The sequence below is a fragment of the Procambarus clarkii genome, chromosome 83, assembly GCF_040958095.1.
Source record: "Procambarus clarkii isolate CNS0578487 chromosome 83, FALCON_Pclarkii_2.0, whole genome shotgun sequence".
Taxonomy (NCBI): Eukaryota; Metazoa; Arthropoda; class Malacostraca; order Decapoda; family Cambaridae; genus Procambarus; species Procambarus clarkii.
Window position 1 is genome coordinate 4635648 of NC_091232.1, and position 22368 is coordinate 4658015.

The 22368-nt window shown below is 49.4% G+C and overlaps 1 protein-coding gene across 27 annotated transcripts in view; it reads left to right on the forward strand.

Moving 5' to 3' along the window:
* The window catches only part of cnc (NFE2 like bZIP transcription factor cap-n-collar), a 649104-nt gene that overhangs the window by 546409 nt on the left and 80327 nt on the right, over positions 1-22368 (forward strand). For 13 of the 27 annotated variants that reach the window (XM_069316304.1, XM_069316302.1, XM_069316309.1 and 10 more), the window contains one exon: positions 13525-13572. The exons of the other annotated variants lie outside the window; for them this stretch is intronic. In XM_069316304.1, the coding sequence (XP_069172405.1) occupies positions 13525-13572 (48 nt within the window). The remainder of the gene's footprint in view (positions 1-13524; positions 13573-22368) is intronic. 27 annotated transcript variants of the gene reach the window in all.

Genomic DNA, 22368 nt, shown 5'->3' on the forward strand with positions numbered 1-22368 from the left:
ACAAGGTCCGCTGCTACGTCTTTTCACCCCTAGGAGAATGAGAGTGTGGGCTCTTGTTGTTGTTGTTGTTATAGATTCAGCTACTGGGAACAAAAAGTTCCAAGTAGCACGGGCTATGGTGAGCCCGTAGTGGACTTATCTGGCACAGGAGCAGGACAACAACAATACAATAAGATACAGGACAAGATACTCATTAGGCGAGCTTGAAGTGGGTGTAGCTGAAGAGAAGTGGGTGAGAAGACGCTGAAGTTGTAGTAAAAGAGAGAGGGATAAACCCAGCTGCCGGGTGAGAGAACTGATGCTGGAACAACCCCACAACAGCCTGGGTGTTGAGTCGGGTCAGGCAGGGGCATCAGCGGCACTGCTTCTTCATTCAGGCTCTAAACAAACTGTCTTCATTATGTGGCTTCGATCTTCTTATTTATGTCTTCATTCTTGAGTCTTCAAACTGCTTCCGTCGATTGTCCATCTTCAAGGTGTATGATCTTCAGACAGGAGCGGGGCGGAGTGTGGGCATTAAATGTTATTTTTGGTTTTAAGTTGTATTAAGTTAAGTTTTTAAAGTTGTAAGTAGGCGAATGAGGTGGTAGGGACCGACGGCCCGTAACTGAGGGAGGCGCTGTGCTCCTCCGGTAGGTGGCAGCAGGTGTATTAGGCTAGACATGTTGTTGTTGTTTGAGATTTAGTTATTCAAAACGCAATGTCCATGTAGCACATGCTATAGTAAACCCGTAATTGAGTTGGGTTACTCGCGATAACCTTGTTACTGTGATATTTGGGTCAAAGTGCGTCAAGTTTTAAATGGAGGTAGAGTTTCTTCCTTTTCCGCTTCTGTTTTAACGCACTGGTTTAGCGCAATAACATTATCATGGTGGTTGATGTAGGTGCAGAATGTTCACCAGTGTGTCCCAGTCTTCAACTGCTTTTCTAATTAGGCAGACACGGCGCGCGGTTTTCATACAGATGTATGAGGTGTAGTGAGGTGGGAGGAGGTTGAGGCTGCCTGGTGTTTCCTGGCTTCCAGTGTTGCTGTTATAGATTCAGCTACTCTGAACAAGTTCCAAGTAGCACGGGCTATGGGGAGCCCGTAACTTACCTGGCACAGGAGCGGGGCAAGTAACACGGGCTATGGGGAGCCCGTAACTTACCTGGCACAGGAGCGGGGCAAGTAGCACGGGCTATGGGGAGCCCGTGGTGGACTTACCTGGCACAGGAGCGGGGCAAGTAGCACGGGCTATGGTGAGCCCGTGGTGGACTTACCTGGCACAGGAGCGGGGCAAGTAGCACGGGCTATGGTGAGCCCGTGGTGGACTTACCTGGCACAGGAGCGGGGCAAGTAGCACGGGCTATGGGGAGCCCGTGGTGGACTTACCTGGCACAGGAGCGGTACTGTGGGCTTCCAGTGTTGTTGTTGTTGTTAAAGATTTAGCTACTCAGGGCGAAGTGTCCATGTAGCACGGGCTATGGTGAGCCCGTAACTGCTTCCAGTGGCTCTGGTGGTGTTATGAAGCGCTCTGGTAATGGTGGTGAGGTGTTGTCTAAGGTGGTTGATGCGTGTAGCAGGACATTTTGTGGTTGGGTGACCGTGAATACTCTCCTGGCCCCCTTCACCACTCCAGCCCCCCCCCCCCTTCTCTTAATTTCACTCCGTATAAAATGCAACTGTTCTACTTATAGGCAGAAACGGTCCAACCCCCAGCAACCCACCTAACCTTTTGAGGACAATGCATAGCAAACTTCAGTATTTCGGTGCCTGAATTGATATTAATCCGTCGTGTTTTTAACGGAATGCAAGACTAAAACCAGTGCACTAAAACAGAAGCGAAAAAGAAACAGGGAAAAAGGAGGAATCCCCACCTCCAATTAAAACTTTGACCCAAATATACAGTAACAAGGCTATCGCGAATAACCGAACTCAATTACGGGCTCACCATAGCCCGTGCTACATGGACATTGCGTTGTGAGTAGCTAAATCTAAAGCCACAACAACATAATGGAATGTTTTAAGTCCGTAGCCAAGACCAGGGGCCAGATTCACTAAGCAGTTACGCAAGCACTTTCGAACCTGTACATCTTTTCTCAAAATTTGGCGGCTTTGTTTCCAATTATTAAACAGTTAATGAGCTCCGAAGCATCAGGAGGCTGTTTATAACAATAACAACGGTTGACTGGGAGGTTTTCATACTTGTAAACTGTGTAATAAATGTAACCAAAGCCGTCAAAGATTCGGGAAAGATATACACGTTCGTAAGTACTTTCGTGAATCTAGCACCAGGCCGCCACGTACTGGAAGAGGCCGCCTCACAGCCTCGTGACCGCTGAGCTTTTCATTTCACTACTTCTTCTCGCTCCTACACTGGAATCTATTGTATTATTTTTTTTTTTAGTTATGTATAAAGGTCGCAGATGAGTCCGTAATGAGATTTGTAGTTTGTGATTGTAAATGAGAGGCAAAAATAGCAATCAGCGGGATTTTGGCGTAGTAGTAATTACATATATTATGATAATATTTATCAGTGTGCCGAGAAGCGATCAGTTGGAGTATTGGTTCCCACAGCTTGTGTCTGGGGGTGTACACGGCCTCCAGATGGGACATTACACCACACTATCATTATGGACGAGACGCACGTATTACTCCCGGTGTAACTCACCCTTAACGATTACTGTGGGTTGGCATTATCTGCCCCCGCCGTTCCCGCAGCACCCACCTGTTGGCGGGGGAGGGGAAGAAGAGGGTGGGGGTGGGGGGGGGGGGTTAGGTCCGGGGTAAGGGGGAGGCAGGGGTAGTTCCCCTCTCCCTCTCCCTTCCCCTTCCCTCTGTAATTGTGGTTGTTGCTGGATAGTCCCTATGGCTGTGTTTGTTGCTGTCGCTCTCCGGGAGTGTCGACCTTGTAGGCCTCGGCTCTCTACTGCCTCCCCCCCCACCCCGGAGACCATCAGGGGGAGTGTATCTTCCAGCTACCACTTGAGGGGGAGTGTATCTTCCAGCTACCACTTGAGGGGGAGTGTATCTTCCAGCTACCACTTGAGGGGGAGTGTATCTTCCAGCTACCACTTGAGGGGGAGTGTATCTTCCAGCTACCACTTGAGGGGGGAGTGTTTGAGTGTGAAAGAGTAATGTCAGGGGGGCCTGACGGCTGAGGGGACAGCGCTCGATGTTCGTAGTCCTAAGGTTCCAGGTTCGATCCCCGGCGGAGGCGGAAACAAATGGGCAATGTCAGCCCGTGACAGCTGACTAACTCCCAGGTACCTATTTACTTCTAGGTAACAAGGGGCATCAGGGTGAAAGAAACTAAGAGCACAGACTTACCCGGACAAGAAGGACCGGATCACAGAGGAACACCCTCCCACCTCCTCCTCCTCCCACACACAACTTCCCCCAAACTCAATTTAAATCAATTTTATTGCATATTTTAAACGTGGATATGAGTGAATTTAATAGCATTTTACAGGTTTTTAGTTATATATTTTATTTTGATTATAAAGAAATCACAAGTCATATTGTAATTCAACAGAAACATATTTTATGTTGTAATAAAATCTCTCATCATATTTTTAATATATTTAGCATTTTGATACATTTATTTCTAGGCGCTAAATATTATACATGTATATTAATATTAGAAAACTAAACTCATTAGACGAACACCACAAATATTCTGTACAATTTAGAATGACATTTTTTGAGAACAAATTAACTTTTGCACCTTAACGTACGACACTTTACACAAGGGCTGCCGTACCTCTCAGAAGGGTTGCCGTACCTCTCACAAGGGCTGCCGTACCTCTCACAAGGGTTGCCGTACCTCTCACAAGGGCTGCCGTACCTCTCACAAGAGATAGCACACCTTGCACAATCTCTTGAGACATCTTAGATGTACAGTTTTCGATGAGTTGAAGTGACCTTTGACGTACCTAATATTTGCAAGACATCAACAAGGTCCAAGGCAGCTGACGTATTGATGCAACAGATGAAGCGTCGAGCCAAGACTCCCTGACGACCCGACAACCAAGAACTGGTAGACACACACACACACACACACACACACACACACACACACACACACACACACACACACACACACACACACACACACACACACACACACACACACACACACACCTTATTGGTCGACACTTTCTGCCGAGGGATTTATGTTTGTGCTGTGAATAATTTGCTCGTACATATCAGCTGCGTTTGATGATGATTGAGAATATAAGCTTTTCACCACCACAGACGTGGCCATGCGGTTACCATGCCAACCATAGACAGGGTTGGTGTGTTTTGCTAATGTGAGGCGTTTGTGTGTGTGTGTGTGTGTGTGTGTCACGGCTGATAGCGGGCAGGTCATAACTACGGGCGTCCCACGAGACTAGCGGCGTTACGGGCGTCCCACGAGACTAGCGGCGTTACGGGCGTCCCACGAGACTAGCGGCGTTACGGGCGTCCCACGAGACTAGCGGCGTTACGAGCGCCGCAAGTGTTGGCCTGGTAACCTCCCAACCATTCATTACTCGGTAAGAACAAATAAAACTAGTGATAGTTGTTTTGGAAAGTTAAGAAAAACACAGGAAGCTGGAAATGGGGTTTGAAAGGGGGACTTGATTCCGTCCCCCAGAGTCCCCCGGAGTCCCCCAGAGTCCCCCAGAGTCCTCCAGGGTCCCCCAAGGATAATGGTGCACCAGGGTGCCGGCCGCTGGCCACACACCCGTACTACACTACAAATATTAGTGTTATGTCATGAAGCTACACACACACAAAAAAAGCGGTTTCAAGCCACAATTGTATAAGCGATTACAGTTTCCGCATGACGTAACCCTTTTGCAGCGGAACCCAGACATTAAGGTGAGCATTTGTGGCGCGTGCGTGCGTGCGCGTGTGTCAGGTGTAGCCTGGGTAGGTGGGTAAGTGCAGCTCTACACAGGTGAGCACTTTGTAGTGTTGTTGTGGTTATTAGTACTCACCGGTAGTAAACTGTTGGTGAGTAGTCACCGCTGCTGCCTCCCATACTCTCCCCACCAGCCAGTGTGGTGGGGAGAGTCAGTATTGACACCTGGCGTAGTGAAAGGTGTAGGGGGCGGGGGCTACCTGTGGTGAGGGAGGGGCACCTGTGGATAGGCGTGAAGGGTCAGGTGTGGCAGTGTGTGTGTGTGTAGGGGCAGGCTTGGTTGACATGGTGGGTAGGGAAGAGTGTGGTGGTGGAGAGAGCCCCGTGGTGGTGGTGGTGGAGAGAGCTCCGTGGTGGTGGTGGAGAGAGCCCCGTGGTGGTGGTGGTGGAGAGAGCTCCGTGGTGGTGGTGGAGAGAGCCCCGTGGTGGTGGTGGTGGAGAGAGCTCCGTGGTGGTGGTGGAGAGAGCCCCGTGGTGGTGGTGGTGGAGAGAGCTCCGTGGTGGTGGTGGAGAGAGCACCGTGGTGGTGGTGGTGGAGAGAGCCCCGTGGTGGTGGTGGAGAGAGCCCCGTGGTGGTGGTGGTGGAGAGAGCTCCGTGGTGGTGGTGGAGAGAGCCCCGTGGTGGTGGTGGTGGAGATAGCTCCGTGGTGGTGGTGGAGAGAGCACCGTGGTGGTGGTGGTGGAGAGAGCCCCGTGGTGGTGGTGGAGAGAGCCCCGTGGTGGTGGTGGGTAGGGAAGAGTGGTGGTGGAGAGAGCCCCGTGGTGGTGGTGGGTAGGGAAGAGCGAGGTGCCCGGGCTTGCGGACGGGGAATAATAATGATGAACATTGGCGTCGTAAATCAGAGGGATGCAGGGCTGTGGGCGGCACTGTCGACTGTAGTTTCCCCTAACACAGGTCAGAGTACCTTGTGGCCAGGGTGGCCTCTCACCTGTGGCCAGGGTGGCCTCTCCCCTGTGGCCAGGGTGGCCTCTCACCTGTGGCCAGGGTGGCCTCTCACCTGTGGCCAGGGTGGCCTCTCACCTGTGGCCAGGGTGGCCTCTCACCTGTGGCCAGGGTGGCCTCTCACCTGTAGCCATGTTCTCTACCAAGAGCCATGTTCGACTAACCTGCTACAGGAGCCACCAGAGCATGTGGCGTCCGGGCCAGACCAAATCCTTCAACTCTACTTTCCCGCGCTCAACAAACCCCCACGTGGGTTACCAGGGGCAGGAGACCCGTGGTCAAGGAGACGAGGATGGCTTTGAGGTCTCCATCCTCGGGGTCAACGCCTGCAGGAGCCCCTAGCACCCTCGTCCCTCTCTCTCTCTCTCTCCCCTGAAGTATCACTCACCCAGGGAGTAGCCCTCCAAGGGGTCATTTTTGAAGATGTATGATGATACAAAAAAAATTGATTTATCGTTAGCCTCGCGCGCAGCTCTCATTAACACTGTGTACTCTTAGCCGGCTCTGCTGCCAGGCTGTGTACTGGGGGTGTAGCGAGATGTGTACTGGGGTGTAGCGAGATGTGTACTGGTGTGCAGTGAGATGTGTACTGGTGTGTAGCGAGATGTGTACTGGGGTGTAGTGAGATGTGTACTGGTGTGTAGCGAGATGTGTACTGGTGTGTAGTGAGATGTGTACTGGGGTGTAGCGAGATGTGTACTGGTGTGTAGTGAGATGTGTACTGGGGTGTAGTGAGATGTGTACTGGTGTGTAGTGAGATGTGTACTGGGGTGTAGCGAGATGTGTACTGGGGGTGTAGCGAGATGTGTACTGGGGGTGTAGCGAGATGTGTACTGGTGTGTAGCGAGATGTGTACTGGGGTGTAGCGAGATGTGTACTGGTGTGTAGCGAGATGTGTACTGGTGTGTAGCGAGATGTGTACTGGGGGTGTAGCGAGATGTGTACTGGGGGTGTAGCGAGATGTGTACTGGTGTGTAGCGAGATGTGTACTGGGGTGTAGCGAGATGTGTACTGGGGTGTAGCGAGATGTGTACTGGTGTGTAGCGAGATGTGTACTGGGGGTGTAGCGAGATGTGTACTGGTGTGTAGTGAGATGTGTACTGGTGTGCAGCGAGATGTGTACTGGTGTGTAGCGAGATGTGTACTGGTGTGTAGCGAGATGTGTACTGGGGGTGTAGCGAGATGTGTACTGGTGTGTAGCGAGATGTGTACTGACGTGTAGCGAGATGTGTACTGGTGTGTAGCGAGACATATACTGGGGGTGTAGTGAGAAGTGTACTGGGGGTGTAGTGAGACGTGTACTGGGGGTGTAATGAGACGTGTACTGGTGTGTAGTGAGACGTGTACTGGGGGTGTAGTGAGACGTGTACTGGTGTGTAGTGAGACGTGTACTGGGGGTGTAGTGAGACGTGTACTGGTGTGCAGCGACACATGTACTGGTGTGTAGCGAGATGTGTACTGGTGTGTAGCGACACGTGTACTGGTGTGTAGCGAGACGTGTACTGGTGTGTAGCGAGACGTGTACTGGGGTGTAGCGAGACGTGTACTGGGGTGTAGCGAGACGACGAGTCGTGTACAACTTGAGACCAATGACCCCCACCTGCATATCATTCAAGGTGATGGGGAAACCCTCCCATAAGTAAGGATTCAGTAGAGCATCTGGAGAGAAGGGGTGTCATGGGACCCTCCTGGGCTCTGGACCGGTAAAGGTGACAAGGATCCAGAGATGTACAACATGACTCGCTCTCAAGAACAACCTTTTTAGTGTTGTGGAAGTGAGCAGGTTAAACGATCAGGGAAGATGATTTGATTAGGGATTTGTACCTCACTACCCCACAAGCACGTGCACGCACGCACGCACGCACGCACGCACACACACACACACACATCTCAGGAATCTGTACACCAGTTGATTGACAGTTGAGAGGCGGGACCAAAGAGCCAAAGCTCAACCCCCGCAAGCACAAATAGGTGAGTACACACACACACACACACACACACACACACACACACACACACACACACACACACACACACACACACACACACACGAGGGACGGGGGGCCTCGTAACTTGGTGGATAGCGCGCAGGACTCGTAATTCTGTGGCGCGGGTTCGATTCCCGCACCAAGCAGAAACAAATGGGCAAAGTTTGTTTCACCATGAATGCCCTTGTTACCTAGCAGTATATAGATACCTGGGAGTTAGTCGGCTGTTACGGGCTGCTTCCTGTGGTGTGGAAAAAAAAAAGTAGTTAGTAAACAGTTGATTGACAGTCGAGAGGCGGGCCGAAAAGAGCAAAGCACAACCCCCGCAAACACAACTAGGTGAATACAACTAGGTGAATACACGGTGGTCACCCACTTTGTTCTTCATAACCACTTACATGGGCATAGTGAGGGGCCTGAGCTATGCATATTCCAATATATGACAGATGAGATAAGTGCGTGCAGCAAGACATGTGCTGCGGTTGGAGGAGGAGTGTGTCAAGACGGTGCCGGGGGGTCCGGGGTGTTGGTGTGGTGGACCAGTCAGTCTTGAGTGGTCCAGCGGCCTCCACCCCCCGGCCTGGCAACCAATAATTACCACATTTCCTCACGCCACAGCGGCGGAAGTATCGCGGGTAACGAGAAGGTGGACTCTGAGATTGTCAAGTGTGTCTTGCTGGCTGGGTCACCCCCGCCGCCGCCCCTCAACGCTTGCTAATGCCAAGTCACGAGGCGCTAATCTTGGGGGTTTAGATTATTGTGGTGTGAAGATGGTGGCAAGTCCTCCCACACGGTGACCTCCACACGGGGTCCTCGGCCCCACACGGTGTAGCAAGTGACCTCCACACGGGGTCCTCGCCCCCCACACTGTGTAGCAAGTGACCTCCACACGGGGTCCTCGCCCCCCGCCCCCACACGGTGTAGCAAGTGACCTCCACACGGGGTCATCGGCCCCACACGGGGTCCTCGCCCCCACGGTCACTTTTATTTGACTTATTTAGATTTAATCCAAAATTGCAGGGTTGCCGTATGTCCATCGCTCTGGGGACTGGAAGATGGGTTACGAGGATATCCTCAACAACACGACCACGCATGAAATAATTGTAGAATTATTAGTACCTCAAATCAGCAGGTCTGCGGGGTCAAATGACTGGACATTCAGTAATGTAGTGTGTGAGATCATTGCCCAGTTCCTGCTCACAGAGTGGGCACCTGGTGTGCTCTGGACGGGGAGATGCTTCATTTGCACCTACCTGCCTGCCTACCTGCTTTGGTGGGGGGGGGTGGGGGGGTCAGTTTCATCTTAATTACATGATGATTTAACAGTTGTCATGATGATGATGAGTTATGTTGTATGAGATGGTACTTCTACGCCGAACAGGTTGTTAATTAAAGGTGTTATGAGATTCTCGTTGACTATCTTGCAAGTGATGCTCTCAGGTTCTTGAAGAACTCATCTTAACTTCCCAAATTCAAGCCGTCCACCTGTGAACTTTTAGAGTTGTGGTAGCAATTTCCAGAGTAACTATTTATGTTAGCGTAGGCTTTAACTAGTTGTTTAACCACTTATAGATCGTAAAACTGTGAAGAAGTGGACTGAACCCTCTCATAAAAACTGATAAAAAGATGTAATTTAGAGAAAATAACCCACATCCACTTAGATTGGTGGGTAGAGCGCCGACCTCGCTTCTCGCAGGTCGGCGTTCGATCCCCGATTGTCCAAATGATTGGACAATCACCATTTCCATCCTCTAGTCCTCATATCCTTCCCACAAATGCTATATATAGCCATACTGGCTTGGTTAGTTGTCAAGACTACTAACTGCCTTGCCACCGAAAACTCACTTGGAATCAGCGTTCACATGATCCCGAAGAGACTGTAAAGCGTGCCGCCCCGCTCATCCTGATGAGACGGAGCGTCAGACGGAGCGTCAGACGGAGCGTCAGACGGAGAGTCAGACGGAGCAGATGGGGGAGAATGAAGTCTAAAATCTTGATCTTGAAGGTGTGTTGCGGTACATTAGTGGATGCACGGCAGCCTTTATCCCGGGGGCCGCGCGTTCCACAGCGGCTCTTGCTAATAAGATCGTAAGAATAAATGAAAGTGCAGAAGGCTTAATGGCAGGCAGCAATTCCACAACCACTTAGGTGGCTGTCGGCTTCCTCAGACAACCACTTAAGTAGCTGCTGGCTTCCTGGGACAACGGTCCAACGACCACCCAGATCTTATCGCCACCTGCGGTCACAACATCAGCTTATTACCGATTACCAGAATAGTTTTTTTCCCTGAACTCTTCTCGTGGTGCTGGGGACAGATAACAGCCGGGGCAACGTAACGCCAAACAAGCAAATAACACACACACACACACACACACACACACACACACACACACACACACACACACACACACACACACACACACACACTTAACACACACACACACACACACACACACACACACACACACACACACACACACACACACACACACACACACACACACACACACACACACACTTAACACACACACACACACTTAACACACACACACACACACACTTAACACACACACACACACACACACACACACACACACACACACACACACACACACACACACACACACACACACACACACACACACACAAGACTGAATAACGTAATCTGTTGGTGAATATGGCCGCAGACCAAAATCACAACATATACACATTAGGGATAGGTACGTTTTACAGGAGAGATGAACAACTGCACATTATTACCTTGGGGCATCACTAACGCTTAACAAGGAAACTCCCTGAAGGGCCAGAGCAGACCTTGATAACTAATCCGGCCTCTTAACTCTACCTTAGACCGGGATAAAGTCTTAACTCTACCTTAGACCGGGATAAAGCTGCACTTTAGATATGAGAGGTGAGCCGTAGACGGGAGCTGGTGGAGGTAAGCGGCGTGTGTGGAGAAGGAAAGGTGAGGACGGTGGCCCAGCTCCTCCCTCACCACCACCTTGGTACTGGAGCGTAAACAGGTTTAGCACACTTACCTTCTCGGGAAGAAAGTCGACGAATGAAAATGAGCTGGTCATTACCAGGGTGCTGAAGACACGGGTCGGGCACCAGACGTCTGGCTGGCCTTGACATCACCATCACAGAGGTGCTGGGTTACAGGCGACGAGCCCTACACAACCACCGCACTCACATGGTTAATAAGCAGCTGTTTGTGTCATTTGTATTACCGCGAGTGACCTCTCCTGGGCAGAGCATCGCCAGGACCTTGGGAGCTGACGGAGATCTCGGGCTAACTCTTCTTGATGACGTTATCAACTCTCTCATGGGTTTCTCTGCTCTTTAAAAACAGTCGACCTTTTTCAGCCTGTAGTCATACCCAGCTGTGTGTGTGTAAACAGGTACATGGTCCATATGTACACTAGTACATGGTCCACATGTACACTAGTACATGGTCCACGTTCATTTAACATCCCTCGACCCAACACTTTCAAGTTTTTGCTGATCCAGCGAACTATTACATCACCCTCCCTGGCAGGTGTTTTCTCCCTCAAGTTATATCATTACAGTGTCTCCTGACGGGTCCTCCGGAGTGCCACAAGATAAGACTCCTGTACCAGGGGGCAGGCGGAGATAGTGCCATACATGTCCATAATGATACATATAACAAATCTCATTGTTACCATTAAAGAGCGGGGGCGCGAGATGTTAAATAAGTTACGCCTAAGTGGTAATGTCGGAACACTCTGGGCACTAGGCAAGAGTGGAACTTGATGTGATTTTGTGTATATCCACGACCCTGCATGGCTTTACCCTGCCTGTCAGGGCCAAAGTTTGTGAAAGTATCCAGATTGAAGTGTTTCGTGCATGAAGCCCCTCAACTTGGAGGGTTAGTTCCGAGCCGGGGTTCGAGTCCCCTAGAGCCCAGGTGAATGGGGAGAGAGAAGGGGAGAATGCTGGCCACGCATCTTGGAGCCAGAACTGACCTACCCGACTACACTAGATGTTCACCCTGCACTGGTCAGCAGCTTTCACTGCGGTCACCGCACCTATGGTACCCGGAAGCTCTGCACCACCACAAGGGGCCACTCTCCTGCACTTCTATAACCAGCCTCGTGTTGCTAACCATCAACCCAAGCACCACTTTATTGGAACATTATCATGGCCAGCCGGAGGCTCCGGGCCAGAGTTGGAATATCCCTGCAAAGCAAAATTATATATATATATATATATATATATATATATATATATATATATATATATATATATATATATATATATATATATATATATATATATATATGTATTATATATATATATATATATATATATATATAATACATATATATATATATATATATATATATATATATAATACATATATATATATATATATATAATACATATATATATATATATATATATATATATATATATATATATATATAATACATATATATATATATATATATATATATATATATATATATAATACATATATATATATATATATATATATATATATATATATATAATACATATATATATATATATATATATATAATACATATATATATATATATATATATATAATACATATATATATATATATATAATACATATATATATATATATATATATAATACATATATATATATATATATATATATATATATATATATATATATATATATATATATATTTATTGTGTGTGTGTGTGTGTGTACTCACGTAGTACTCACCTAGTTGTGTTTGCGTGGGTTGAGCTCTGGCTCTTTGGTCCCGCCTCTCAACCGTCAATCAACAGAGTATTGTGTGTGTGTGTGTTAAGCTTTAGTCATATTGTGTAAATTTTAACTTATGTTGAGGACTATAATTTATTAGGTCCTGTTCGTTATTACTTTCCTCATATATCTAGACACGTCAAATTAAATGTCACAGTCGAGTTTTTTATTTTTATGTCATAACATTAATGGAAATGCCTGACAGCGTCTCATACGTTGTTGATATGCGGAATGATGTAATGGCGAGTGTTGGACGACAGTAGCATGAACAACAGCGGGTTGCTGGCCACGTTACTCTACTTGTCATCACACATAGCTTCTTGCCTCGTAGGTAAGTCTGCCAGGAAGCGTGCCAATGCGGCCAGACTGACCCCCGTCACCTCAAGATGGCGTTAAGGTGGTCTTACCCAGCTGTCCACTCTCAGTCTTCATCAAGATGGCAGTATTCCGGTACACAGTGAGATCACAATAACGTGATATACACCAGATTGTGTAACCTTTAGCATATCATGGTCCAGGGGGTTAAGGCGCGCGTCTATTGGGGGTTATCCAGGAGTCTGGTTCCTGCTCCAAATATTTTCTCAGCATTCTAGTTTCCCAATTCAGTCCTAATTCAGATTTTGAATATAAGAGTTGTCGTATACCTGGCTATCTCACTGGACCTGATATCATCACTATCCAATCCACGAATGACTCCACATCTGGACACCTCGTTAGTGTTGGCCAACTGACCAACCAGCAAAGTATACTATAGTCCTGGACAATTGCTCAGAACTAAAGTATATTAGGTTCAGTATACAGTTGCTGCGGCTCATTAGACTGGGCGCTGCTAATTGGGAAGTCTGGTGGTGCTGAGTAAACCGGTATTGCATAACCAATTACTAGATGTACTGCTCAATATGTTCTCCTTTCTTCCTCAGGTGAGATGGGCCCCGGGCGACCAGGTTCACCAAGCCAGCCAACACCAGGTAGGCTCACCCGCTCCCAGTACACGCCTCCTCGCTACTCTCCTAGTACACGCCTCCTCGCTACTCTCCCAGTACATGCCTCCTCGCTACTCTCCTAGTACACGCCTCCTCGCTACTCTCCCAGTACACGCCTCCTCGCTACTCTCCTAGTACACGCCTCCTCGCTACTCTCCCAGTGCACGCCTCGCTACTCTCCTAGTACACGCCTCCTCGCTACTCTCCCAGTACACGCCTCCTCGCTACTCTCCTAGTACACGCCTCCTCGCTACTCTCCCAGTACACGCCTCCTCGCTACTCTCCTAGTACACGCCTGCTCGCTACTCTCCCAGTACACGCCTCCTCGCTACTCTCCTAGTACACGCCTCCTCGCTACTCTCCCAGTACACGCCTCGCTACTCTCCAAGTACACGCCTCCTCGCTACTCTCCCAGTACACGCCTCGCTACTCTCCTAGTACACGCCTCCTCGCTAGTCTCCTAGTACACGCCTCGCTACTCTCCCAGTACACGCCTCCTCGCTACTCTCCCAGTACACGCCTCCTCGCTACTCTCCCAGTACACGCCTCGCTACTCTCCCAGTACACGCCTCGCTACGCTCCCAGTACACGCCTCGCTACGCCCCTAGTATACGCCTATTTATTTAATAATATTTGCCTGGTCCATTAGTAACCAGAAGCTCCCTCCAACACCTTACTAAGAACGTTCTAATCCTTCCTTACAACTATTGTAAACTTTTATATAAATGATATAAAAAAATGACTGGTGATTGATCTCTTTAATTTATGGGAAAAGATGTATTGAAATTTTGTATTTGTCACCGACTGTGCCTGAAAGCGTTTGCCTGTTCCATTTAGGTCAAGGAACTAACGCCAGTCGCAGTGGTCCGTCTGTGACAAGCCGCTGAATACCTGCTTCTTATATCTCCATTAAACATTGCTTCATTAAAAAACCGGTATTCGTTGCTTGTAGCGGAACTGTTTTTTGGCCATTCTTACTGTCTGCTAGTTGAGTGATAGAGTGTGTGTGTGTGTGTGTGTGTGTGTGTGTGTGTGTGTGTGTGTGTGTGTGTGTGTGTGTGTCTCGCCCTCCAACAGTGGAGGAGGAGGAGGAGGACATGGGTGTGGACATACCCGCCAGCGTAGCAGCCAAGACACGCATGGATACGATCATACCATCATGCTCTAACCTGGCCATCGTAAGACCAGCATTTACGAGCCCCAGGGGAAGGAGGTCTCCGGGACACCTTACACGGTGTCTCTCTCTCTCTCTCTCACCCTGGGATATCCCCGCTTGACACCTGCTTGATGGGGTTCTGGGAGTTCTTCTACTCCCCAAGCCCGGCCCGAGGCCAGCCTTGACTTGTGAGAGTTTGGTCCAACAGGCTGTTACTTGGAGCGGCCCGCAGGCCCACATATCGATACACCACAGCCCGGTTGGTCCGGCACTCCTTGAAGAAAACTATTTAGTTTCCTCTTGAAGATGTCCACGGTTGTTCCGGCATTATTTCTTATGCTCGCTGGGAGGGGATGTTGAAGGGATGGGATCCCTTCAACATGCTGAAGGATGCTGGGAAGGTATCCAGCCACACTCGACACAGAATCGACCAATCTGCTAAGACCTCGACGTATTGGTCGAATTAAAGCACTAATATTTACAGAGGTGATGAGGGACAATAACGTGGCTGAAGATATGATGACCAGACCACACACCAGAAGATGAAGGGATGACGACGTTTCGGTCCGTGCTGGACCATTCTCAAGTGCTGTAATGACCTCACAGGACTTGATAACGGTCCAGGACGGACTGGACCGTTGTCGTTTCATAAATTCCCCCGATGTGTGCTTTGGAGACCTCTAATATGTCTATTAGTGGTCTATGCATCGGCTTCGATAGGGTTACTAGGGTTGTTTGGGTTCGTACGTTAATGATTAGGCAAAACAACTGCATGTCTTACGGAGTGGCACATCGGGAGAATGGTCTCCTCACGAAAGAAACAAATCCACAAGGGCCGTGACGAGGATTCGAACCTGCGTCCGGGAGCATCCCAGACACTTGTGGATTTGTTCATTTGATGCATCACGTTAGTGATCTCTGTGTGTGATGGTCTCCTCACCATTCCTGCCCCTCCTTCCCATACCAAATCCTTATCCTGACCCCTTCCAAGTGCTATATAGTCGTAATGGCTTGGCGCTTTCCCCCCTGATAGCTTCCTTCCCTTCCTTACCCCCACATAAACAACAATTATAAATCCAGAAGATAAGGGATGGAGCCAGGACTGAGAGGCTTGAACTGTGAGGAAAGGCTGAGGGTGACGGACCTCACATCACTCGGTCTGAGGACCTCACATCACTCGGTCTGAGGACCTCACATCACTCGGTCTGAGGACCTCACATCACTCGGTCTGAGGTCCGACTTGACGCAATACACGAGATATGGAAGCTTCTCGTGGGTATTAGTAAGGTCCAGGGCCTAGATTCACGAAGCAGTTACGCAAGCACTTGCGAACGTGTACCTCTTCTCAATCTTTGGCGGCTTTGTTTACAATTATTAAACAGTTAATGAGCTCCGAAGCACCAGGAGGCTGTTTATAACAATAACAACAGTTAACTGGGACGTTTTCATGCTTGTAAAACTGTTTAATATATAACCAAAAGCGTCAAAGATTGAGGAAAGATGTACATGTTCGTAAGTACTTGCGTAACAGCTTCGTGAATCTGGCCCTAGGGCCCGTATTCATCTTTACGGGCTCACTATAGCCCGTGCTACATGGACATTTCGTCCAGAGTAGCTAGATCTTAAACAACGACAACCAGATTCGTCGATCGTCATTGCATTAGGCAACCGGTAAATGATAATGCTGGGCTTAGGAGCTAACTCTCGACCTTGAAAGCACATTTAAGTGAGTACATGTACGCATGTGCGCACACACACGTACGTGCGTTATCAAAATTGATGTCGTCCAAATTGGCGAGTCCGTACAAGTGGTGGATTGCGTGAGTTATTAATTATACGAGGGACACAAGGCGATTTCTCACACTCTCACCCGTCTCCTGGTCCACCCGCTGTGTCTCACCCGTCTCTTGGCCGACCCGCTGTCTCTCACCCGCCTCCTGGCTGTCCCGCTCTGTGTCTCACCCGTCTCCTGGCTCACCCGCTGTGTCTCACCCGTCTCCTGGTCCACCCGCTGTCTCACCCGTCTCTTGGCCTACCCGCTGTCTCTCACCCGTCTCCTGGTCCACCCGCTCTGTGTCTCACCCGTCTCCTGGTCCACCCGCTCTGTGTCTCACCCGTCTCCTGGCTGACTCGCTCCATCTCTCACCTGGGCTGCATATACTCTAGGACTGTCTCACGTAGGTTTACAGTGATCTGAATGCCTCATTATTTAGGTTCCTGATTGATGCTCTGACTTTTACCAGTGTAGAGTATGCTGCTGATATTATCCTCTTAATATCTGCCTCTGGAGTTATCCTCTTAATATCTGCCTCTGGAGTTATCCTCTTAATATCTGCCTCTGGAGTTATCCTCTTAATATCTGCCTCTGGGGTTATCCTCTTAATATCTGCCTCTGGGGTTATCCTCTTAATATCTGCCTCTGGAGTTATCCTCTTAATATCTGCCTCTGGAGTTATCCTCTTAATATCTGCCTCTGGAGTTATCCTCTTAATATCTGCCTCTGGAGTTATCCTCTTAATATCTGCCTCTGGAGTTATCCTCTTAATATCTGCCTCTGGAGTTATCCTCTTAATATCTGCCTCTGGAGTTATCCTCTTAATATCTGCCTCTGGGGTTATCCTCTTAATATCTGCCTCTGGAGTTATCCTCTTAATATCTGCCTCTGGAGTTATCCTCTTAATATCTGCCTCTGGAGTTATCCTCTTAATATCTGCCTCTGGAGTTATCCTCTTAATATCTGCCTCTGGGGTTATCCTCTTAATATCTGCCTCTGGAGTTATCGTCTTAATATCTGCCTCTGGAGTTATCGTCTTAATATCTGCCTCTGGAGTTATCCTCTTAATATCTGCCTCTGGAGTTATCTGGTGTTATCCTCTTCCAGGTGTTTTTATCTAATTGTTAGAGAGAAGGCAGGAAAGGAACTATCAGGAAAAAGCACCAAGCCATTCCGACTATATACCACTGGGAAGGGATCAGGATAAGGATTTGGGATGGAACGGGGGGAAGGAATGGTGCCCAACCACTTGGGCGGTCGGGGATTGAACGCCGACCTGCAAGAAGCGAGACAGTCGCTCTACCGTCCAGCCCAAGTGGTTGAGCAGTTAGATAACATTTATTGTGTACCGTGTTGATCGTCTCCCGTCAACTGTTCCCATTTCCCCCCCCTCATCTTACACTTGCTGGTATTGAGATCTAGTAGCCATTTCTAGGACCAACTCTGAAGTTTATTTTAGTCGTCATTTTGTATTATACAATCGTCGTATTATACAATCGTCGTATTATACAATCCAATACACATTATACAAACCTGTCGGACTGTTTAATTGTGGATCGTCTCGGAACTTGGACACGTAGGACGCGACTCTTGCAGTTAGGTCGCCAACATAAATGAGAAATAATACAAGGCCTAGCAGCGATCCTTAGCTTACGCCAGGCCCACTTCTCGCACCCTCACTGTGACTCTCAGTCCTGTCCGTTAGGTACTCCCTCGCCCATGTCAGTGCTCTTTCACGTACTCCAGTCATTAAAGTCTGTGTAGTAGTCTTTTCTGCAGGAGTGTCAACCGATTTTTGTCTGTCCAGTGTGTGTGTGTGTGTGTGTGTGTGTGTGTGTGTGTGTGTGTGTGTGTGTGTGTGAGTGTGAGTGAGGAAGAGAGTAATGAGTGTGTGATGGGTGTGCCGTGTAGTAGAGATACAGCAGCGACTCCTCCTCACTACCAACGCACTACCGTCCCCCCGTATCAGGCCGTCGACAGGCCTGCCTGCAGTGGGACCTGTCGAGTCCATCATCTGGGCCAGGCTGCTAGTTGAGGGCGTTGGGAGGGTCTTACACTCTTGGTGAAGGGTGTCGGGGTGTAAGGTGGACTTGGTGAAGGGTGTCGGGGTGTCGGGTGGACGTGGTGAAGGGTGTTGGTCAGCAGTAATGTGTTGCGTGAGAGCACTCCTCATGTTAAGTGACACTTGTAATAATGTTCACCAGTTAACGTGAGAACGTGAAAACCTGGGTAATGAGGGTCAGTCTTCCTCATTGTGTGGTGTCTCGCCAGCCAGCCAGCCACCCAGCCAGCCAGCCAGCCAGCCAGCCGGCCAGCCAGCCAGCCAGCCAGCCAGCCAATCAGGCAACCATCTAGGCAACCAACCAACCAGCCTGTCAGTCAGTCAGTCAGTCAACCAAAAATATAACCAGCCAAACAACCAAACTATGTCATCGCGACAACCAGTCAGCCAGACTATGTCAGGGAGACAGCTAGAAAAATGGAGTACATGCACTTACACACACACTTACACACACACTTACACACACACACACACACACACACACACACACACACACACACACACACACCCACCCACCCACCCACCCCCACACCCCCACCCACACCCACCAGTGAATCCCGGAGACAATTCTGGGATAGTGGCTCATCCCCCACAGTTAGGAGCAAGATGGTCCCAGGGATACCACCTCTCCCCCCTCCCCCCCCCCACCCACCATCCTGTGACATCGTTCCCAATTGTTTTCAAGTTTATTTTTGTCTCGCTCGTCTTAATCGTGCAAGTTTTTCCCTGATATTTAACCGGGGGAGCGTCCCTTGCCTCCCCAGAGGAGCCGGGTAGGGCTCCTGCCGGTGCTGGGGTGCAGTGGAGGATTTATTGTGGTGTGTGCGGTGTAACGTGGAGCATCCTATCATTAGCGTTATTGAGGGAGAGAGTCTGGTAGCACAGTTTGCCATATGGCTGCACAGTCTCAATGCTGCCAGTGACATCCACCAGGACCACGCCAGTGTGCAGTGTGTGGGCACCGGCGTAAGGTGTTGCTGCGGCTCACGCAAGGTGTTGAGGCTCACGCAAGGTGTTGAGGCTCACGCAAGGTGTTGAGGGTGACGCAAGGTGTTGAGGCTCACGCAAGGTGTTGAGGCCTGGTTGGTGTGGCTGACGCGAGGTGTTGCGGCCTAGTTGGTGTGGCTGACGCAAGGTGCTGCGGCTGACGCAAGGTGTTGAGGCTCACGCAAGGTGTTGAGGCTCACGCAAGGTGTTGAGGGTGACGCAAGGTGTTGAGGCTCACGCAAGGTGTTGAGGCCTAGTTGGTGTGGCTGACGCGAGGTGTTGAGGCCTAGTTGGTGTAGCTGACGCGAGGTGTTGCGGCCTAGCTGCCGCGGCTGACGCAAGGTGCTGCGGCTGACGCAAGGTGTTGAGGCCTAGTTGCTGCGGGTGACGTACAGTGTTGCGTCCTTGGTTCAGGAGGTGGCGCTCCCAACTGACCTGGCCGTGTGCTCATATAATGTGGATGTAAGAGACGAAACTGGTGTCAGCAAGCTGAGGCTGTGTCATTATCCCAGTGTACGTGGTGGTGTTGAGCGCTGTGACTAGCCCCTGAAGCCCCCTGAAGCTCCCTGAAGCTCCCTGAAGCTCGCCTGGTACTGCAGCAGGCGTGGGAGCACATGTCCCTCGGTGGTAGCGTGTGTGTGTGTGCGGCGACGAGGTGGAAGAGTGTGAAGAGTGAGGCGGCGTGGTGAACCAGGGGCGGCGGGTACACGCAGCAGGCGGCGACCATGACTGTAGTGGGGTGGGCGTGGTGGTGACTGTGGTGGCGTGCGGGCGTGTGTGTGTGTGTGTGTGTACACTCTGCCCATGACACCACCTCCTCTTCACACACGCACGCGCATGACTCCCCTCCCTCACGCCTCCTACCTCAAGGTGAGCAGCAGGTAAGACCCTCATTAATTACGCTACCTTTCTTGATGAATTGTCTCGTGTAGGCTGACGTAGGAGAGTGTGCAGGCGCTAGCGTGTTACTGCAGCAGTATCGGCTGTGTTCCGCTGAATAAAATTAGCGGCGTGTAATGTTTGTTATAGATTCAGCTACTCGGAACAAGTTCCAAGTAGCACGGGCTATGGTGAGCCCGTAACTTACCTGGCACAGGAGCGGGGCAAGTAGCACGGGCTATGGTGAGCCTGTAACTTACCTGGCACAGGAGCGGGGCAAGTAGCACGGGCTATGGTGAGCCGTAGTGGACTTACCTGGCACAGGAGCGGGGCAAGTAGCACGGGCTATGGTGAGCCGTAGTGGACTTACCTGGCACAGGAGCGGTGCTCGAGGGTGTGTAATGAAAACTCAGTCCATAACTAGAGGGAACGTTTGCCAGTACTGGTGAGGTGAGCCGGGGACTGGAGCCACGATGGGTTGTGTCAACTCCAATCCGTTCTCGCACTTTTGTATAGTCAATATTGACTTATTAAATACGTTCATATGTGACATACTAAACATACTAGTTTACCTTGAAAAGCTTCATAGAAAACACCGACCTTACCTAACCTTCTTAGTATGTTAAGATAAGCATCTTATTGCTTCGTAATTACAAGTATTACTTAACCTATTATAGGTATAGGTTAAGTAATAATTGTAATTACGAAGCAATAAGATGCTTATCTTAACACACTAAGAAGGTTAGGTAAGGTCGGTGTTTTCTATGAAGCTTTTCAAGGTAAACTAGTATGTTTAGTATGTCACATATGCACGTATTTAATAAGTCAATATTGATTGTAAGAAAGTGCGAGAACGGGTTGGCCAACTCACTATGGTCTTCTTCAGTTTTGCTCACGCTTGACTACAGACTTGAGAGGCAGACATGTCCTGTACTTGGCTAATACTTCAGTGTCGTGTTCATCAGCTTCCCTCATCACCCCATACAACGCCAAGAAGACCATCCCACATTTCTAAATCAACATACTTATGTACAAACATTTATGCGATTACCCTAAACTGTATGAAAGAGTGAGTTCAAGAAAGAGCTCATCTCAAGAGCTGTGATAGTAGGAGCCTCTCTAGCATCATGGCTAGTCATGAAGAGACATGTTCGTGTAGCATTATTTACATGTTTGAGTACATGGTCATTTATGCAGCTTCCCTGCACTCTGTCAAGTGTTAAATAGTTGGTGTCAAGTTGTGTGATAATAAATCCCCATCACACAGGATGGTTAGTCATACAGAGGCATGTGATAAGTAGTCTGCACTGACAGACTCTGGGTGCATTATGAGGCTATCATCAACACAAGAGTGAATAAGGCAGCAGTGGTAATACAAGTCCCCATCTCGCAGGATGGTTAGTCATACTGGACCATATGTTCAGTAGCCTGCACTGGCAAATTTTGGGTGCAATATGAGGATATCTTCAAGAACACGAGAGTGAATGAAGGAATTACAGAGCTCTAGGTTGATTTACCTGATCAACCAGGCTGTGACTCATACGTCAGGCTACGAGCAGCCGCGTCCAACAGCCTGGTTGATCAGTCCAGCAACCAGGAGGCCTGGTCGACGACCGGGCCGCGGGGACGCTAAGCCCCGGAAGCACCTCAAGGTAGGTACCGCATGCCAACGGATCTGAAAGGTCTAATAACTGGGCATTCGGTGATGTAGTGTGGGAGATCATGCTCACAGAGTTTGCACCTGAAGTGCTCAGTATTGGGAGATCCGTCACCTGCAGCCACCTGCCACAGGTAACGGTAACCCAACCTGATCCTGACAATCACTGTGTCGCACAGTCTGGTGGACGTTTTGTGCTACCCATAAACATAGGTTTCAGATCTGAACAAATCATAGCTTTTTATACGGTCTCCACGTAACTCCAC